The sequence below is a fragment of the Ischnura elegans genome, chromosome 11, assembly GCF_921293095.1.
Source record: "Ischnura elegans chromosome 11, ioIscEleg1.1, whole genome shotgun sequence".
NCBI lineage: Eukaryota > Metazoa > Arthropoda > Insecta > Odonata > Coenagrionidae > Ischnura > Ischnura elegans.
The window spans coordinates 79,412,899-79,432,434 of NC_060256.1; the positions used below are offsets into that span (position 1 = coordinate 79,412,899).

The 19,536-nt window shown below is 38.0% G+C and overlaps 1 protein-coding gene across 6 annotated transcripts in view; it reads right to left on the reverse strand.

Annotated features, from left to right (window-relative positions):
• LOC124168440 (transmembrane protein KIAA1109) overlaps positions 1 to 19,536 on the reverse strand; it is a 149,988-nt gene that overhangs the window by 22,917 nt on the left and 107,535 nt on the right. For all 6 annotated transcript variants that reach the window (XM_046546680.1, XM_046546679.1, XM_046546677.1 and 3 more), the window contains 10 exons: positions 19,179 to 19,424; positions 18,200 to 18,406; positions 16,772 to 17,063; positions 8,783 to 9,110; positions 7,969 to 8,260; positions 7,408 to 7,583; positions 6,064 to 6,261; positions 4,042 to 4,330; positions 2,581 to 2,750; positions 826 to 1,111 (listed from right to left, as the gene is read on the reverse strand). In XM_046546680.1, coding sequence (XP_046402636.1) covers positions 826 to 1,111; positions 2,581 to 2,750; positions 4,042 to 4,330; positions 6,064 to 6,261; positions 7,408 to 7,583; positions 7,969 to 8,260; positions 8,783 to 9,110; positions 16,772 to 17,063; positions 18,200 to 18,406; positions 19,179 to 19,424 — 2,484 coding nt within the window. The remainder of the gene's footprint in view (positions 1 to 825; positions 1,112 to 2,580; positions 2,751 to 4,041; positions 4,331 to 6,063; positions 6,262 to 7,407; positions 7,584 to 7,968; positions 8,261 to 8,782; positions 9,111 to 16,771; positions 17,064 to 18,199; positions 18,407 to 19,178; positions 19,425 to 19,536) is intronic.

Here is a 19,536-nt window from a genome sequence, read left to right on the forward strand (position 1 = left end):
AAAAATTCTTGACATTGTTATCCTTGCTGTTGAAACCCTACTTTTTCATTGAGATACATGTACCATGTAAACACAAGTGGGTATCAGCCTCTGATATCTTTTTCTCACATTTGTTGATAAACTGATACAAATATTTAGGCACCTTGGTACAAACAAGTCCAAATCATTCCTTTTGCTGTGCATACATACGCCAGAGCCACAGATATTCATCAAGGGCAGCTATATGCAATGTGTACTGCAAACCATTATGAGTAAATCCATAGTACATAGCAAAAAATTAGATGCTTGCTCCTTTCTGGATGGATAGGCACCCTTAATCGCCCGTTCTCTCCCATGGATAGCCCAGCAGCAGGCTAACGAGGGCCATGCTTAGGCAAGGATGACATCTTTGGTGCTCCACCAGCAACAGGGTGTGGAGGAGGATGTTTTTGACATGTTTTGAGTTTCACTGATTGAAAATTGATATCTTGCAGAGGAAAGCTCAGAATTACCTATGAATTTTTGTGCTGAATTAAGAAAATAATTATACACAAATGAAAAAAAGATGCAAGGTCCCCATTCTAAGAGTAAAAATCTCAGAGGAGAGTGGTAGGTCTTGATATTATTAAATAATTTTCACATTACCCTATTTCACTGCATTTCACCATAATTACCATATATCTCCAAATATAATTAATCCCCCCCCTAATTTTGAGGCTTCAGCTTCGGGAAATTTTTAAGAAATGTGTTTGAGTATAGTCCCCCCTTTATTTTTACCACGGGTATTTTTGGAAAAAAAGGGGGGACTATATTCAGACAAATATGGTATATGACATATTTACTTACATGACATTCCCCATTACATTGCCCATATTCATGTGAACATTCAGTTTGGTGAAGTTGACAGCAAAAAGCACTAGGGTCTCCCATGCAGCAGGTGAAGTGGCTGACGTATTGGTGCCTTCTCCTTTGGATTCACTGCTTGCATCAACTCCATCTCGGAATTCACCCACTCCAACTCGCCTCTGACGACCAGGCAACAAGCCCAATGTTCGCTGATGCACCGGAGGACTGGATGCACTACCTGTCCCTCGTCCCTGCTTGTAATCTGCTGCACCCCAAGAACTCCTCACTGGATAGCCAACAAGGAAAGTTTAAACAATGAATTACGCAATATCCTTAAAGTTTACTTCCTACACACTTCCACTCTCAGAGTATCTCTACTTTAAAGTGAAATTAAAATATAAACCCATTATGTGTCACTCATTTGCACTGATATGCTTAATTATGGAAGTCATGATTGCTTGGAAGAATATTTTCAAATGGTCAACAGGTTACAGAATGAAAATAGTTTTCAGATTCAGGTTTTCAAGCACATCAGTTTTCATGAAAACTTATTAGAATATTGATTTAAGTGTACCAGGACTAGCCACAGTGATAACTTTCACGGGTGTCACCCGCAATGCACAAATTGTGCGAAAATCCACAGGGAAAAAATCATTCGCCTTGATCAGGATTCGAACCCGGATCCCCCCAGTCGAGTGCTTTAGCCAGTTACGCCACCGAGGCATCATTCTCCCCTGTGGAAATTTGAGGACTATACCGCACAAGGTGGTATGGACTGCTGAGCATATGATGCCATGAGCAGTCCAAATCGTGCACACAGCGCCACAGCTGGAGAGCAAAGCCCTAACTTTTTCCCACATTTTGTGCATTGTGGGTGACACCCGTAAAAGTTATCACCGTGGCTAGTCCTGGTATACTTAAATTAGTCAAGAGCAAACGCCTCTTATGTGGTCAAAGTTTGGGCTTTGCTCTCCAGCTGTGGTGCTGTGCACACGAATTGGACTGCTTGTGGGATCATATGCTCAGCAGTCCATACCACCTTGTCCGGTATAGTCCTCAAATTTCCACAGGGGATATGGCACCTCCGTAGCTTAACTGCCTAAAGCACTCGACCGGAAATCGGGGGATCTGGGTTCGAATCCCAGTCAAGGCAAATGATTTTTTCCCTGTGGATTTTTCGCACATTAGAATTTTTCTTATAGCTCAGCAATCCAAACTATTTCTATTAATGCCAGAAATAAAATTTAATGAACTGATTTTCAAGGTTAAACATGATTAACATAAATGCTTGAGTTCATTATTTTCAGGAGTAATATTGGGGAGGATCATTATGAGTCAATGATAGCAGCACCTATGTTTCAATCCACAAGGTTTTTATTTGGTTTTACAAATATCAATGCCACTGCATATCATCCAGTTATCATTTTCTATTCCTTAGTACACATCATGTTTGATTTGAGCATTTCACAGTACATTGCTGCAGTGGATTCCCACTTTCTCCAGATTCCCAAGCAAAAAAATCATGCATTTCCCCATATTTTGAAGAAACATACTCCATTTCTGAAACTACATCACAGATGTGGATGGTCAAAAAGAATGCCTCTACTTAAGCCTGCCTGAATTATGGGTAGGTGTTGAGGACAACCTCTGGGTGTTCCGTGGACTGTAATTTCCTTTCGTTTCTTAGCAGTGATTAAATAGGGCACCACTTCCAAGGATTGGGCGACTGGGTTCGGACAGTCACACTCTACTTACCAGCCACTCTTTGAGATGGAGCAGATGAGGCAGAACTATTACGGCTAACAGATGTAGACGGAGCATCACTTTCCAGACTAAGCCTCAATCGATCTCTGGTGCCAGCCAAGACCGAGGTTGACCTATCCAATGGAACTGAATGGCGTAGAACTGCATCATCAGTATAATTGCTGGAAAATATTATTAAAATCACTTTTTATGCAAGTACAGCATCTCTGGATTTGTTGATGTGTTGAAAGATAAACAAATTTTGATTAATTTAGAGCTCTACAACTGACTTGAACCAAGATAATTCAATGCATATTCCAGACATTTTAAACTACTCCATACAAATAGATAGGAAATATTCAATTCAGTACCATTCACCTTCTCAGAAGTCATTCCAGGTTAAATCAACCACATTTTGATGTGCGATTTTTATGAAATTTTTTGTAGACATGGAAGTTGACAAAAATTTTAGGAATTGAATGCCTGGAGATGGATTTTGAGCCTATTCTGGCTCTTAAAGACTAGATGAAAGTAAATAAAAAAGAGCAATTTCACCAGAAAAAAATATTGAGAAAAGTGAGAATTTCATTGTTAATGAAATTTAATTATGTATAATGGTTCTATTATCTATTTAGTAAATTTATTGCTTGAACTTGCATTGAAATCTTAAAAAAACCTCTAAAATAACCTTTTTGAATAACCCTTTCAAAAAAGCATCAGGCTCTCTTGGTTCTCCTGACAACTAAATTTTATTTATTCTTCTATATGATCTTTTTACACTAAATATGTCGTAAAAAAGCACTGATGAACAAAACGTACAGTTTTATAAATGCAAAATAAACTTGGGTTCAAGTAATCCGAGTCTTGTTTATTAAACATTTCATATATGCTTCACGAAAGACTCGTGGGTTGTGGGGGACACCTAACCACCACCTCAGCAATCATAGACCAGCCAACCAGGGTGGATTGCCCCTGGATAAAACTTTTTCAAGTCATACGTTAGTTTATAAAAATTGTCACAGCAATTATTCATTCATTTTATAACTGCTTTTTCATAATATGTTCCTTCAATTATAATATGTACTCTATTTCACTTCCAAATATCCTGATAATGCAAAAATAAATTTAGCAAAAAAATGGCAACAGAATTGGTTGATATTTAAAAATATGCAATGATTATAACCTATCTCCAGTAACTTCAAAACATGTCATTTAAAAAAGCCACGAAGTATTCATTATCATTCCTGAAACCGTTACACTTGTAACCCCTATTCAGGAGCCACATCCCAGTTTCAGCCATTTTTCTTATTCAGCAGCCGCTATATGGAGGTTTCATTCTATTTTAAAACATTTCTACTAAAATTAATACCATTCAATTGGAGAAATTCAATTCCCTTTACTTTTCAATGAGAATCCCTTGTTATCACAGCACAACATAAAAGCCTATTGCAGAATAGATTTTCACTGCCTCACCTTGATTCATGGCCTGCAAAAGATCTGGCTTGACCAATCTGTGACTGATATGGGACTCCTAAACCATCCTTATTCTCTGTGCTCGAGGGAGACGTTGAGTCCTCCTCCTCTGCACCCTCCGCTCCGTCAGCTTCCTCCTCACCCTCACTGAATGCTGCACCCATACTCAGATCACCAAGGAATAGACGGCGCACAATACTTCTGCGGTACCACGCCTTGGGGAAAGCCAGTATTTCCGTCAAGCGTCGCATGTCATACTTGAACGAGGCAGAGCCTATGTCAACAATAGCTGTAAATGGGAAAAAAAGAGTTTGAGTTTTATATCAAAATTAATTTTTTTCATTGAATTATTGATGTGTTTTCTCAACTGTTCATTATATAATACAGCAGATACCCGATTATCTGGCTGCACATTACCCATGTTCTAGATTATCCACGCATGAGTTTCACACTACATCGATGTTCTCCGCGATCTTTATACAAAATAAAATACCACAATGATTGTATTTTAATGCAAGGCAATACTGCGCTTTTTATTTCCATTAGAATTCCCTTTGTATAACAGAATTATTTTATTTACTTGCTGACAAGGAATGTTTCAAGTTTACTTGGACGTCTGCTCTAGCATTGCAGAAGATGATGAGCGCTGGGAAAAACTCATGATTAATTTTAGAAGATTGTTCACTGGTTAACCGCAGTCGAAAATTAAGAAAAACGTAATCTGTAAATGATATGTATTTCTCATATTGCAAATGCGCATTTATTATCGTGTCCATGCATGCCGTTGAATACAGCCCTAGGGAATCAGAGATTTTGTTGCACTCAGGCATATTTACCCCATGACCAGTCAAGGTCAAACTGAAGAGGAAGGGAATAGTAGAAGTGAAGGCAATTAGGGAAGTGGACGCACAGATGAAGGCACTAGAGTCTGCTTGAGCCAAAGCCAGGTGCTTGCCTGCGTGGATGTTTTGATGGAGTATACGGAGCAGTGGCAATACCACTGCAATCTCATTATCACTGCTAGAAAGATTGTGGTCGGATAAAGAAAGCTCTCAGTGAGTCCAGGAAGCATAAAATAACCAACTATGTGCATAAATATGACGCCCCACCACTTCACCTGTCATCAATAGATCCTCCTCCACACCGTCTTGCACTTCCTTCAACGTTGTCTACAGGCTATTTTGTAATTTTTGCCCCTCGTACTACATAGGAGAATGTACCACACCCATATCCATCCGAATGAATAACCACAGGCACTCCTGCAAAACTCCCCCCTTTCATGAACCCATCCCCATTCACACTTCCTCACACAACAGTTCCTTCGACCAATGTTTTTCCTTAACTTTCATTGAAGTTTTGCCAGAGAGGGCAACTATCATCGAGGTGAGGACGAGGGAGATGGCCCACATCTGGGTTGAAAAGGCGTTTGAAACGCCCGGGCTAAACATTGCCCATTAAGAGTCAAAGCAAACCCTACCCTCCCTTCCCCCCCTCTCCCCTTCCCCTTCTTCCACCCCCACTACTTCACCAAGGAGGGCTACTGGAGGATCTGCCTGCAGCAGTTCACTTTCAGCACTGAGGATAGCGGGTCAACCCGCTGAAACGTTTGCAAGATTCTTTGTGAGTGTCCTTTTCTATGTGTTTCTATGTTTTTATTAGTGTTTATTTTGTCCGTTCTCCTCGATCGGCCACATACTTATACTATCGCGTAGTGCGCTTTTCTCAAGACTATATAATAATATGTTGATTGATTTGCAAATGTTATGAACAATTCAAGAAATTAAAGTGAAAGTTAGGATTAACCATGTTTTTTGATTATTCATGATGCTCCTTCCCATCATTAAGCTGGATAATCGAGAGTTTGCTGTATTAATTTTGTGTTTTTTGCATAATTATGGAAACATGTAATGCCCCAAAGCTGTGATGCTAATTATTTCATTAAGTGATAATTTATATTTATAACTTATTTTTTCTATAAACAGCCTTTATATGCAAATAACAAAATTAACCCAGATCACGTACTAGAGAAGCGGATGACTGCTTGGCTCCTATCAGGCGGCAATGAACCTTTGAATCCTTTTATGTTTTCAAATTGCTGATGCTGACCAAAATGAAGCTTCCTGCTCCGTGACAGATGAAATTTGACAAACTCAACATTTACACTCAGTGAGTCTTTCCTTTCACTATCTGCCAATGGCGACCACTGTGCTTCCTTAAGCCCTGTAAACAAGAAAAAAGTCAACATTAATGCATCAATGAATCTTCAATACGATGAATGAGACTCTTTCCATTGATAACCTCACAACCTTCTTATATACCCCTCATATACATACCCTATTTAATATCAGTTCTTTTTACTCCAGATTTATGCACAATTTAAAAAAAGAACCATGAAAAATTTAATACTTAGGATTGCAGTAAAATACCCTTGATGTCATATTTTGGGCACCATTATATAGATACCCTGGAGAGGTATCTTGTCTCTGATTCGTCTGAGAGTTTGCATTTCAACGAATAACATAGAAGTTGGCATCTAAAAGGTGGTTGTTGTGTATTCTATCTCTCAGCAAAGCTTCACTGATTTTGCAAATGGTTTTCATTGCTGCTGGTGTCTTAAAATGATGTTTCACCATGACACAAGGTGACAAAAGTGTTTCTGAAGAAATATGTACCAAGGAGGAGAAAAGTTGTATGTACCTTTCTCTTCCTTTGCAACTCCAATCTCCCTTGTTTTCTACAGATTTCCCCCTTATGGAGGTGAATGAAGTCAGTGCAAAGACTTCTTTGGTGCACTGACAAGAAAGAATATGCAAAAACCACCTTTCCAATCCTAACTCTCATGTTATTGGTAAAATGCAAACCCTTTGTTCAATCAGAGACAAAACTTCAAAGGGCTGCTTATAGAACTGCAGCCAGTACTATCAAGTACTACTTCTAACTGATGATGCCTGCTGGAGTGCAAGAGAAACTATTATCTTTCACACAACTACAACGTAGCGAGACCCTAAAAATGCAGCCTACATTGTTAAAACACCACAGCAGCCTTTGCATCATCTACCATTGATCTTATGCACACCAATCTAAAAACATGCACCTACTAAATATTATTATGCAATTGCCAAAATTAACCCTCAAAGATTTTGTATTATACCATCAGTACACAATTAAAATTTTAGAGGAATCGATGGGATTCATTTAATAGCAAGGTAAAATATTTTTTAAATAATAAATAAATATAAAAATATATAAGGCATATTTTTATGAAAGACAATGATAACTATGCATTAATTTACCAACTGTGAATAAAAATTATTATTATCACTTATTAATACCATTAATCCCTGAATGGAACTCTGTATTAAGTACCTGACTTTTTCCCTCCTCCATAAGGATGAAATATGTACACAGAGAAATCAGCCAAGCAACCAGTGACACTCAATCCACCAATTGCAGACGAAGAGGGAGGGAAAGCCCCCGATTCGGCGAGAGAAGGTCGACCAGGTTGGGAGGGCTGCTTTGTGGGTCCCAATTCACCATGATCCCTTGAAGAAGATACAAAAATATTAACTTTCAGTGATAGTAATGTGAAGAATAACAGGGGGTAAGCACATTACAATAAGAAGTAAAAACAACCCGAGAGTGAAATTAGGCAAAAAGCATCCAAAAAGTGTTTGTTGATGCAGAGAAATTCTCCAACTAAAAAGAAATTAAAAGTGAACCTATCGATAAATACTCTGGTGATGAGAAATCTTATTAGGCGATAAGTTTTTATTATCCACACCTGGATTTTTATGAATCTTTTACTTATTGTACATTGATATTAAAATAATGATTCACACATTTACTTTGTCTTCATTTTTAAATAATTTGTGGCAGTAAAATTCAAAAGCACATATACACAAAATTTTTAGATCGAGAGTTACTTACCCATATAATTCTTCTTCCTCGGCCCTCTTTGAAGAGAACACTATATCCAATGATGGTAATTGAAGCATACATTCCACCCGTGAGACTGGTAAACACGAGAAACGAAATGTGGATGGCTGCATGTGGAAATATACAATAACATCAACAGGGAACGATGAGGAGGAAGCAGCTGAGGGGAAGGAGTTTCCGCCACCATACATGTTACTTCCTGTCCTCCCACCGATCCCACTTGGACCTCCACCACCAACCGCTGAGCCATCCAGGTCCATGGAGAAGATTGTGCTCCCAGGGCCTGAAGAAAAAAGGCAAAAATTAATCAACCCGCGTCCCGAATTTAAGCAATCAGAATATGTGTAACAGATGAAGAAGACATACCATGAAATAAGGATAGGTCAGTTCTACTTTTTCAGCTCTTACTCCAATTCGATTTATGGCATCAGTTCTTGGTCTAAGTTCTCAGTTCTAGTTCTCGATCAAGTATTTTCCTTTCATTGCTAAATTTTCAAAAACTACATTTGACTTTCTTTCATTAATTCTCAAAGATTTTGTATTAGACCATCAGTACTCAATTGAAATTTTAGAGGAATTGATAGGATTCATTTAATAAAAAGGTAAAATATTTTTTAAACAATAAATAAATACAAAAACAATTAGACAATTACAAAAATTGCCTAAAATAAATTACAAATACATCAAGTATGTCACAAGTAACTTGTTCCATATCATCATTAAATATGCAAAAATATTTATGATGAATCATGATATGATTCCTAAAAATTATAAATTTATTATCTAATATCTATTATTTAATTACCTGTACCACCAACATTTGCAGATGCTTTTCCGTGAGAGGGGGCAGGCTGATTGACCGAGGGCGAAGGTATTGGCTCCAGAGTCTGCTCCAAGAATTCCAAAATATGTGGACTGATGATGGTTTCCTCTGGAATGCTCTGCAAAGTCATCCAAGCAAAGAGGCTGGCCTTCTTAATGCCTCCACCTTTGGTACGCCCTGAACTGTGCTGCTGCTGAGGCAAGGGCAAGGATCCCTCAGTACGACCACCAGAGGAGCCCATGTCTCCACCCAACCGTGGGGATGGTGCCATGGGTAAATCTTCATGCAGAGTTTTTGATTCATAGTGAACCTTAAACCACAAAGGAGAGAGAATGTATGAACAACATCTTTATGATATGCGATACACATAGTTAAAATTGAACACACTTTCATTCCCAACATTTAATAATCAAATTGTCATGAACTGACAACAAATTTCTTAAGCTAACAAGGCAAGGTCACCTATTTAAGCAATACTAACTGTAAATATTGACCTAACATTATGTGGGCAGTAAAAACCCTTAAATCATTAATCCTGACAGTTTATTTACACACTAATTTGAAGACGTATTAACACGTTCCGTGCTAATGACGTAGCGTCTACTTCATGGCAGCCACTACCCAGTGACTGATGACGTAGACGCTACGTCATGATTCCCTTTTGCGTTATATTCCGCCCTGAGCGCCAGCCACCGCTGTTAGGGTATGGGAGAGGGTGAGTCACCACTCTTCGCCTGTTTGCCGTGCGGAAAGCTCCGAAAAAATTTTTTTTTCGATTTTTTCTGTGTTTTTCTATTTTACCCGGTTTTGCTCTGCAAGGACGTCTTTGGGGGTGGCTTTTTACAATGTATTTTTTTATTACTTTCATTTTATAATGCAGAAAACAGTTGTATATTCTCACAATTGTTCTTATACCTTAAAAAAAACTTTTACAAATATTAAAAACGAAATAATAAAAAGATACTTTTACATTTGACGAGGATAGGTAATTACTTTATTACAAGGTACAGTGCAACCTCGATAAAACGACACCCCACGGTGCACCAATAAACACTCGCTATAGCGAATTGTCGCTTTACCGGAGGTGGAGCAAATAATGGCCAATACATCTGTTGCGAACAGTTATACAGGAACAGGAGTGGTGCGGCGACAGATAAATTTATATCCGATAAACGTAAGCATAAATCCAGACGAAAGGCGATGTTTTTTTGCATCACTAAATTTCCTTACTCAAACAACAACTAACTATCCAAACAATTTATAAGCGCCGCACTGATAAAAATCATGCAAAGCATTGTTTTGTCAATCATTATGCCAACGCCGACAAAGCCATTTTTCTATCCACTTAATTAGTGCATTTACGTAATCATTCTATGACTTTGGTATTTTCCACTGAAAATTCAAAAATTAACTGATTAAACTGTATCGCGGTTATATGATGCCTCAAATGTATCCATAGGTGTACGTTGATTGCTCCTGTACGTTTAGCGGCAGTGAAGTGAAATAACGTATTGCGTTTGTTTCTGCAGTCGAAAATGGTGGAACGTTCCTGCCTTGGAAGACTTTTTCTATCAGATAATGTAATATCTTCTTTATCTATGGTAAAAAGTTTGCTAAGCTTGAAAAATGATGTGATTAAAATTGCCGTTGTTAAAAAAAGTTCCTTTTCGAATGTTACGCTCGCGACGTATTTGAAATAATACACCGAGTTTACCACGGCAATGCAAACGAGAGTCAGTTGTTCTGTGAGTTCTTCCAGCGGCCACCAGGGGATGCTCGGCTACCCACGTGACGGGAGAGAGCGCCAGTACGACTCCGACCACTGACGCGAATAGTTCACCCCTGTGAATCCGCAACGGAGAATAAATACGTCCATCCGGACAATTCACGCTGTGTGTCATTGCATCGTACATCCTACATCATCGCTAAGGCGCACTACCTACCTTTAGAGGCATCATTGCAAGAAATACCTCGTACTGCAAGGATTTTGTCGGGGAGTAGGATGTAAAAAAGTACCGTTTCGTCTATGTTATATCACGCGGGGAATACTTCATAAGATACTTATGATTGGAGTCCTTTCTTCCACGACTTCGGGTTTACATCGCAGGGATCACCTGCAATTATGAGGGGAGATAACGCTTTGGTGCTTTGCATTAGTATAATCAACCTTCCGCACTCTTGAAATTCTCGATTTGCAATCTATCCCTGAAATACTCCGCTTTAGTCTTAGGCGTAGCACCTTTCTCAGAAGCTCCCGCAGACTGGAGTGGGCAAAACCACCCTAACAAAGTTCCTTATAACTCAACATAGACTGCTCTCCTTGGGCGCTTTTGTTTTTTTAATCGTGAAGAGCGAATAGGAAGATAAAATAATTTCGACACTCTCATATTACTCCTTTCTTTTTATTTTCTCGCTTAGACGTGTTTGGTGTTTTTTTGGCCATGGTGACTGCCATCAAATGCTTTCTATTCACGCAACTCACGGACGTGCGGGTATGCTACCAACTGCTTTCTGCCGCCCGAGGAACAAAAGAAGATCAAGCATTCGCGAATGCTAATGCCAAAATATTTTAATCAAAATTAACTACTTTTTTATCGAACGACAGTTTACCACATAAATTTGAGACTGAGCACTCCATTAACTTTATTTCTAACAGATCGCTAGCAATTACAGAGATTAAGGAGTCTTGACGTAAGTTTTTCCGGAGGTGAAACCCTCGCTATGGCGAGAGCCAACACCAAAAGGGCCTCGTTAAAACGAATATTTTTATCATGCTTATTATAGGGTCCATTTACGGTACATCTGCTATTCGTCGTAATAGCGGGGGTCTCGCTATAGCCCGTACTCGCTTTAACGAGGTTCCACTGTATTTTATCTTTCTTAATGACTTTTAACGCAATGATTAGATTGTGTTTATTAAATTGGTTTTTACAAGAAGGAATACAGATATTTTTCCCTTGTTGTTATTTTCATTTTTAACGTCAATTAACGCTATTGTGGTAAATTGCTTATCTGGTTGCCTAATTTCGGGCATACTCCAGGTATGTGTATTTTTATCCTTACGATAACAATAAATGCTTCCGTTCTTATACTTTTAAAGTTTCAGAGTGAATTTTATTTGCTATGATTTCATCATGGCAAAATTTGTTGTTATCCCTATGTTTATTTGCTGCTATGCATGAAATAAAATATTTGCATAAATTTTACAATAACTTCAGTAAAGTCCTGGTTCCACATTGCAATTTATTTTTACTATTTACATTTCATGCACAATAGCTAGACTTCCCCATCCTTATGTTCACTAGCATTTGAATTAGAGACTCATTACTTGATTTTTTCCATAATATCCGAAATACTTACAAGCTTTCTATTTGGCATCCTCCTCAACATAAAAATGCCTAAGAGAACAATTTCCACTAACCCAGTCACATGCCGCCGAACTTGGAGAAACTGATCCGGCCCGAGGATATATACATCCAAGGATATAAAATGGGCAATACGTGTCCTGAGGGAAGTTTACTAGATGGAAATATTTAACCATAGAAGAATTTCCCCACTTTTTGGCCTTATTTTGCGTGCTAGAATTATCCAAATCTCCCGTATCTCCAATAATTGAAAAGCTTGATCTTTATATGACTTGCATTGCTTCAGGAGAGAGAAGTCGCTTGATCAATTCATGTCAATTCTCCAAGCCCTTCAAATCAACAAGAACCTATCTACGTTCTCTGACTCTAACACTCCTCTGTCCCACTGATTATTCAAAATTAGCCCCATATAGACGCATTCAAGGAAACAATGGAAAAAGTAGTGACCCGCTCACGTGACCTAAGTTTGGAAGAGTCTATGATTCCCTGGAGAGCTAGGCTGGGATATAGTGAATATATGAGGGGAAAGCGCCAAAGTTACGCAATGAAGTTGTTAATGTTGACGGAAGCAAAGGGTTTGGCGCTGCAGGTCCTCCAACTCAGAAGTGTCTGGAAAAGGGCAGTCGCAGAAGATGGTAAACAAATGATGGAGGATCATTTTGACTGAGGCTAATCCTTTCATATTGATAACTTTTATAACAATGTAGCCAGTTCTAGATTCCATCCAAATGGGAAACCTAACTTGACGGGGACACTGAGGACAGGCAAGAAAGTTATTCCTCTTTTGGTGCTCTGCTACGAATTAAATAAAGGTGAGGTGGTGGAGGCCTTTCATGAGTATAAAATCGGTATCCTAAGGTGGACGGATAAGAGGAAAGTGCGGATGATCATCGCTGAATTCAGTGCAAAAAATGAACGAATCTACGAAAAGGCGAGGGTGCACGCCAAGAAAGCCACAGGCGGTGGTTGAATATAGCAATTAAAATTGTGGCATCGATCATTGGGATCAAATGATGACTGACTTTCCCATTGAAAGAAAATTCATCAAATGGTACTAAAAATTGGGAATCCACCTACTGAAATCACTGTTGCTGAAACGTAATTTTTATTCAAAGAAAATTTTTGAAAAATTCCTCTCATCGACTTTCTAATTCCAGTTATAGAATCTCTTATGACAATATCTGTACCTTCGATCCCTTTGAGAAGATAGTCATCCTAAACTGCCTCAACCAAAACCAAGGGCTTATTAGGACATTTCCCCGATTATATGAAAAACACGATAGACAGAAAAGACGAAAATAGAAGAGATGTAGGCAGTGCTTCAAGAAGAATGTCCACCAGGATACATCATATTATAGCCCCACCTGCCTATCTGATCCTCGATTGTGTCTTGACTGTTTCGAGAAGTATCACAAGAATTTGTGATGCAGAAAATTATTTATCCAGCGGGAAAAAATTATTTTTTAATGTTTACCTTTTATATTTTCTATTTCAATATTTATTTAAAAAGATATTATTTTATGCGAAGTATTTAGTAACTGAAAAATTATTCTAAAAATGCTGGTCAATTTTTGATTTGTAAAACAATATGTTTCATTGCAACAATTCACTGTTTATACAAATTTTCCCTTTCATTTATAAACAAATGTATATCATTATAAAATCTTATCCAGAGGATATCATATCGTTCATAATAATTTTTCCACCATAGGGAGCAACACTTTTGCTGGAAATATTTGTAATACAGTAAATTCCGGTTATTACGCGCCTCACTTTACCGCGGTTTCGGATATACCGCGGGTCTATCCATGTCCCCCGAAATGGTTACATTGACCTTTTTTTTTGAGGTAGGTAACTTTGTGGCGAATTTTATCTCGGCGTGACTACCGACGCGTCGCAACGGCGCTACTTCAAGCGACTGTATTAACGCGGTTGGCGACGTATTCCATACATTGTTTCGTAGCCATAAAAAAAACTCGGCAATTCCTGATCGGTCATTGTGTCTTGTGAACTCGAGCTGAAAAGTGTGTTGCATGGCTATAATAATTTTCGATATTCAGGGAGATTGAGATAATTCTCTTTCGTACGTTCGCACCGCGGCGCTCAAACCAAGGTAGGTACTCAATGCCCACAGGCTTCGAGCATTTAATGATGAAGGAGCTGTTTTACCTTTGTCTTAGGCTTAATATGAATATGAAAATTACTTTTTTACGAAAATTTTCATTGATGTTAGGGTTAAAACGATGTCTGCCAAAAGGAAAACTTACACAATTAAAGAAAAGTTGGGCATAATCGACAGAGTGAAGCGCGGTGATTCAAAATCAAGTTTATTCAGGGAGTTTGGTGTTCCTGAAGGAACTATTCGTGGTTGGATGAAAGAAGAAGATAAATTACGATAATTTGTTCATCAAGTGGATGACGAAATAGGACTTGATAGAAAAAAGGCCAGATTGAGTGCTGCTGGTGATGTGGATGAATGTTTGTTGACGTGGTTCGTTCAGAAGCGCAGTGAAGGTGTTCCATTATCCGGTCCACTTTTACAAGCACAAGCAATTAAATTAAATAAACAAATAGGTGGTGCTCATGATTTTGTTGCTTCTGCTGGCTGGCTATCGAGGTGGAAAATTCGCCACGGGATAGCGCAAGTTAACATGCAAGGAGAATCGCGTTCCAGTGACAGTGTAGCAGCTAGAGAATTCTATGGGACTTTACGCAAGATGATTGATGAGGGTGAGTACACTGAAGAGCAATTGTATAACTGCGATGAAACCGCTCTCTACTACAGATTGCTTCCAACAAAATCACTTGATATTAAGAAGTCGGCAAATAAATCCGGAATAAAAATGAGCAAAGAAAGAGCGACTTTATTGCTGTGCGCGAACAAATCAGGAAGTCACAAGTTAAACCTCTGTGTTTTGGTAAAAATCGAAGTCCTCGGTGCTTCAAGCACGTTAATATGACAGCACTACCCATAAATTACAAAAATAGTCAGAATGCCTGGATGACTCGAGACATTTTTTTATTTTGGTTCAATGAAGATTTTGTTCCATCGGTTAAGAGCCACTTAAGATCAAAAACGTTAGAAGAGAAGGCACTACTTCTGTTAGATAACTGTCCGGCCCATCCGTCTTCTGAGCTTTTGATATCGAGGGATGGTAAAATAGTGGCCTCGTTTTTACCAAAAAATACGACAGCTCTTATTCAGCCCATGGATCAAGGGATAATCAGAGCATTTAAAGCCCTCTATCGGTGGGAATTGCTCACTAGTGTCATAAATTCAGAACTGCAGGTACAAGAATATCTGAAAACAGTCACCCTGAAGAATATGGCTTATAATATTGGATTGGCATGGAAGAAAATAACTTCAGCTACATTTCTAAATGGCTGGTCAAAGTGCGAGTATACAGCGGGCGATAGCATGGAAGACGAAGACGAGTTTATGGGTTTCACGGAAGAGGACGCACGTGAAGCTTCAGATGTTCTTTCTAATAAACTATTTGTGAGTGATCTCGAGGCCTGGGTTCGCGAAGACGAGGAAACTCCTGTATCTGCTTATAAGAGTGACGAAGAAATTGTGGCTGCAGTCCAGAGCCGCGCAAAAACAGCTGCATCATCGGAAGATGAGAGCGAGAATGAAGAAGACGAATGTGAGGTCGAGATGCCAAAAATTGGCCATTTATTACATAATATAAGTGAATTGATGAATTGGTTGGAAGGACAAAGTGATTGCGATAGTTTTCATCTGTTGCACTTGCAAAGCATAAAAAATTACGTGACAAAGAAACGCCATCAACTATCGCGGCAAAAGAAAATATCCGAGTATTTTAGTAAATCCCGTTAAAGTAGAACGTCTAAATCATAAAATAAATAATTTAATAATGTATTACGCAAATAAATTGGCTATGAAAATTACCTTTAAGGGTTTTTTTATTGCTTCCAACGCAGTTTCCCGTAATAACGCGGTTGTCCGATAACGCGGGTGTAAACTATGTCCCCCTAGAACCGCGTTATAACCGAATTTTACTGTACTCGCAATATTTTCTTTTGAGCAATAAAACATTTAAAATCGTATTTGAATGTATCATTTCCAGATTATAAAAATAATGTTTGCTGCATTACTATTTCCATTAGTTTTTTCCAGAAAGCATTAAAGTCTGAACGGGTTTTCGCTACAGTACTGACAAAGAGCAAAGAAATGAGGGAAATATGTAGGTGTGTTGCGGGAAGGTATCAAAAGTTTGACAGGATACTTAGAAAATTTAAATTTCAAATTTTTAACAAATGAAGGGTTATTTTAAAAAAAAAGTGCGAAAACATATAGCAGGCATCACAAATCATAAAATCACGTCGTTAAAATAATAATAAAAAAATACAAATTTTTGCCAAAAAGTCAGCCACAGGGCATTTTCTTCAAAAAACGGTCAGCACGGAATGTGTTAAGTAGAGGTGGGTTGGTTCTTTGGCTCTTGGTTCACCCAGTTCTTGAGCCTAAGACCAAAATCAGGATTTCAAAAATATAATAGAATAGCAATGAAGGAAAAGAGGTCTAAACTTCAAACAAAAAATAAAAATATTTATCGGAGAGCAAGTCATGATTTTAACTGACCTTCACATCAAGACCAGGAATGTGGAATATGGTTATATCAACGAGGTGGGCTACAGTGGCTGAACTGCTTGTAGAACTACCTCCACCTCCTCCCCCGCCTCCAGCGTGTAGAAAGCGAAGTCTGTTGGCGCCTCCTCCCATTCCAACACCAGAAATTGATATTCCCACCTGCTTGCCACTGCCAGAGTCTTGTTTCCCGCTCCCACCACCACTCAATCCACGACGTGAAGTGTTGGGACTGCTGGGGAAGTCAAAAATGCCTCCGGAAACACTGCGCTCCTTCTTCATTTTGCTATTGCACACAAATAAAACAATACCATGGTGATTTCAGAGGTCCTTATTGAGGTGAATACAGTATGAAAACGCAAGTAGTTCATAGTTAATGGCCAAGAAGCAATCTAAACACCTAGTAGTAAACTGAATTGGTAAATTAGTCAAAAACAAGTAGATATGTTCAATCTTAGGTAAACCTAGTCTCATACTAATAATTTACTGAATGATGTACCTTTTTGATATAGTATAGTATATAGTATTTGTATGACTATTCATTTAAATGGTAAAATTACAAATTAATTAAAAATTAATAGAATAGATTGAGAAGCTTGCTATGTAACAAAGGTTATTATAGTGTCCAAGAATTTTTTAATGATATTATATAAATGTTATTAGTGTTCAAGAATTTTTTTTTTAATGATATTTTGTAATCTGCGTTTTGTGATTCTTTTATGTCTCTCTGTATCTTGACGAAACCCATGGATAATTGTATCCCAACGGAGTTAATAAAATATTATTATTATTATTATTGAACAAAATAGGTTAATTAAATTTTTTTAATTAAAAATATTAAGTATTATCACATCAAAATAAAATAAAGATTATGTACATTGTGAACTTAGAGCCCATGAACATTCATTTACTTTCTATGCAACTGCAACTGTGACTAATTTCATCAAAGGATACGATTATGTAAATCGAACATAGTGAAGAAAGCAAGGTTTGTACCACTCAAAATTACCTACAGAACAATCTTTCTTGATGGTTTCCATATAATCACAATACAAATTAATGGAGGGCTAAAAAAAACAATGCTAATAAATATAGGAGTAAAATTATTCAATCATCTAAAACAAGCTGTATGCTAAGATAGGAAAAGCAACGTGGGATAAAAATTTTCTTGCAAGTACAGGGCAAATGTCCACTAATTGAAGAAAGCATACTAGAGCTATTAATAAATACTCGATAGTTCTTGCAACAAAGGCCTAGGACTATACACACCACAGAAATATAGATTAATGCCTTGAATGTATGGCATTCAATTCATATGCCACTGGTGGATGTCTTCTTGAATTCTATAAATTTAACATAAATGGACTAACTACTGAATATTCCAGATGTAATTGTAAAACAAAAAGAATTGAACTAGCTTACACTTTCAGCTCTTCTTCCTTTGATGGATCTTTTGTGTGAAGCACACATTTACCACTGTTGATGAGCACTTTCACATCCAGCTCAAAATCAATGTTTGGCTCCTGAGTTTTTTGGGTGAAAGGAGATGAACTTCCACCGGCAGGAGTAACACCTGGGCTAAGAACAGGCATCCTATCACGAGATGCATAAGGTGATAATAATGGAACACTGGAAAAAAAGAACACAATAGATAACAGCTCCCCTAACAGATCTGCTATTATAAGATTACTGATTCATTGAACAGATAGTAATTTTAGGCACCTTGCATATTCCATGATATTTTTCTTGTAATCATGCTAAAACTATTTGCATAAGGAATTTGATGGCTGATAGGGTAGAAAAAAAGTAAATTTACTGCATTATAACAAATTGAAGAGAGGGAATAGCACTGAGCCTGGGAACTTTGATGCTGCAATACGATCGGCATGTGAAAAAACATGAGCTCATCTTTAAAATTCCTTCAAGAGGTATGAAATGGAGGTACCTACTGCAAGAATTACCCCATAAAGTACTCCAGAAGGAATGCACACGGTGTGAGAAAGAATAAAAAAACAAGGAACGACAAAATATACTGCAAAACTTTCTACCCCTCATTTTGATGGGTCTTGGTCCTTAAGGAATGTTGGTTTAAATGTTTCTTCTCATTCGGTCAAAATTATTGAACTTAAGGTATCATTATCATCGTCAAAAATTATTACAGGTCAGGAAAAATAGAGGCAGTACAGTGGAAAATGTAGGAATTGTAGCCTTCACAGTAGTGGCTTCTCACAAATATGACAGGTTCAGTTCTTCCAGAGTTAATATCTTTTAAAAATTAACCAGTGAGAATGAAAAAACTTGATGAAGAACAGGAACAGAACAGGAACCAAAATGAAAGTGAAAACAACATATCCCTAAAAATTATGAATTGACAAAACAAAAACAGTTTTTTAGGCTATACCTTCCATCAGTGAGGTCACCACCATAGTCAGAATGACTACGGGAATAATGATGCCTCCTCAATTCCACTCCTTTGAACTCATCTTCCCAAGCAGTGTGTTCGGTGGGTTGAGAAAGAGAGAGGGAATCCTGAATGAACTGCTTCTGCTGATTCTGCTGCCAACCGTCGCTGAGCTCAATTTCTCCTAAACTTAACTCTGAATCACCACCACTTATTAAGGAAGACTGCCTAGATGGTGATGGGGTACTGCAACAGGGCATAAAAAATATAATTAGATTGGCTATCATCATCAATTTCCACAGAAGAACAAATAAAATTAGAGCCACTGTAATGGCATACACAATCCATTTCCATCAAG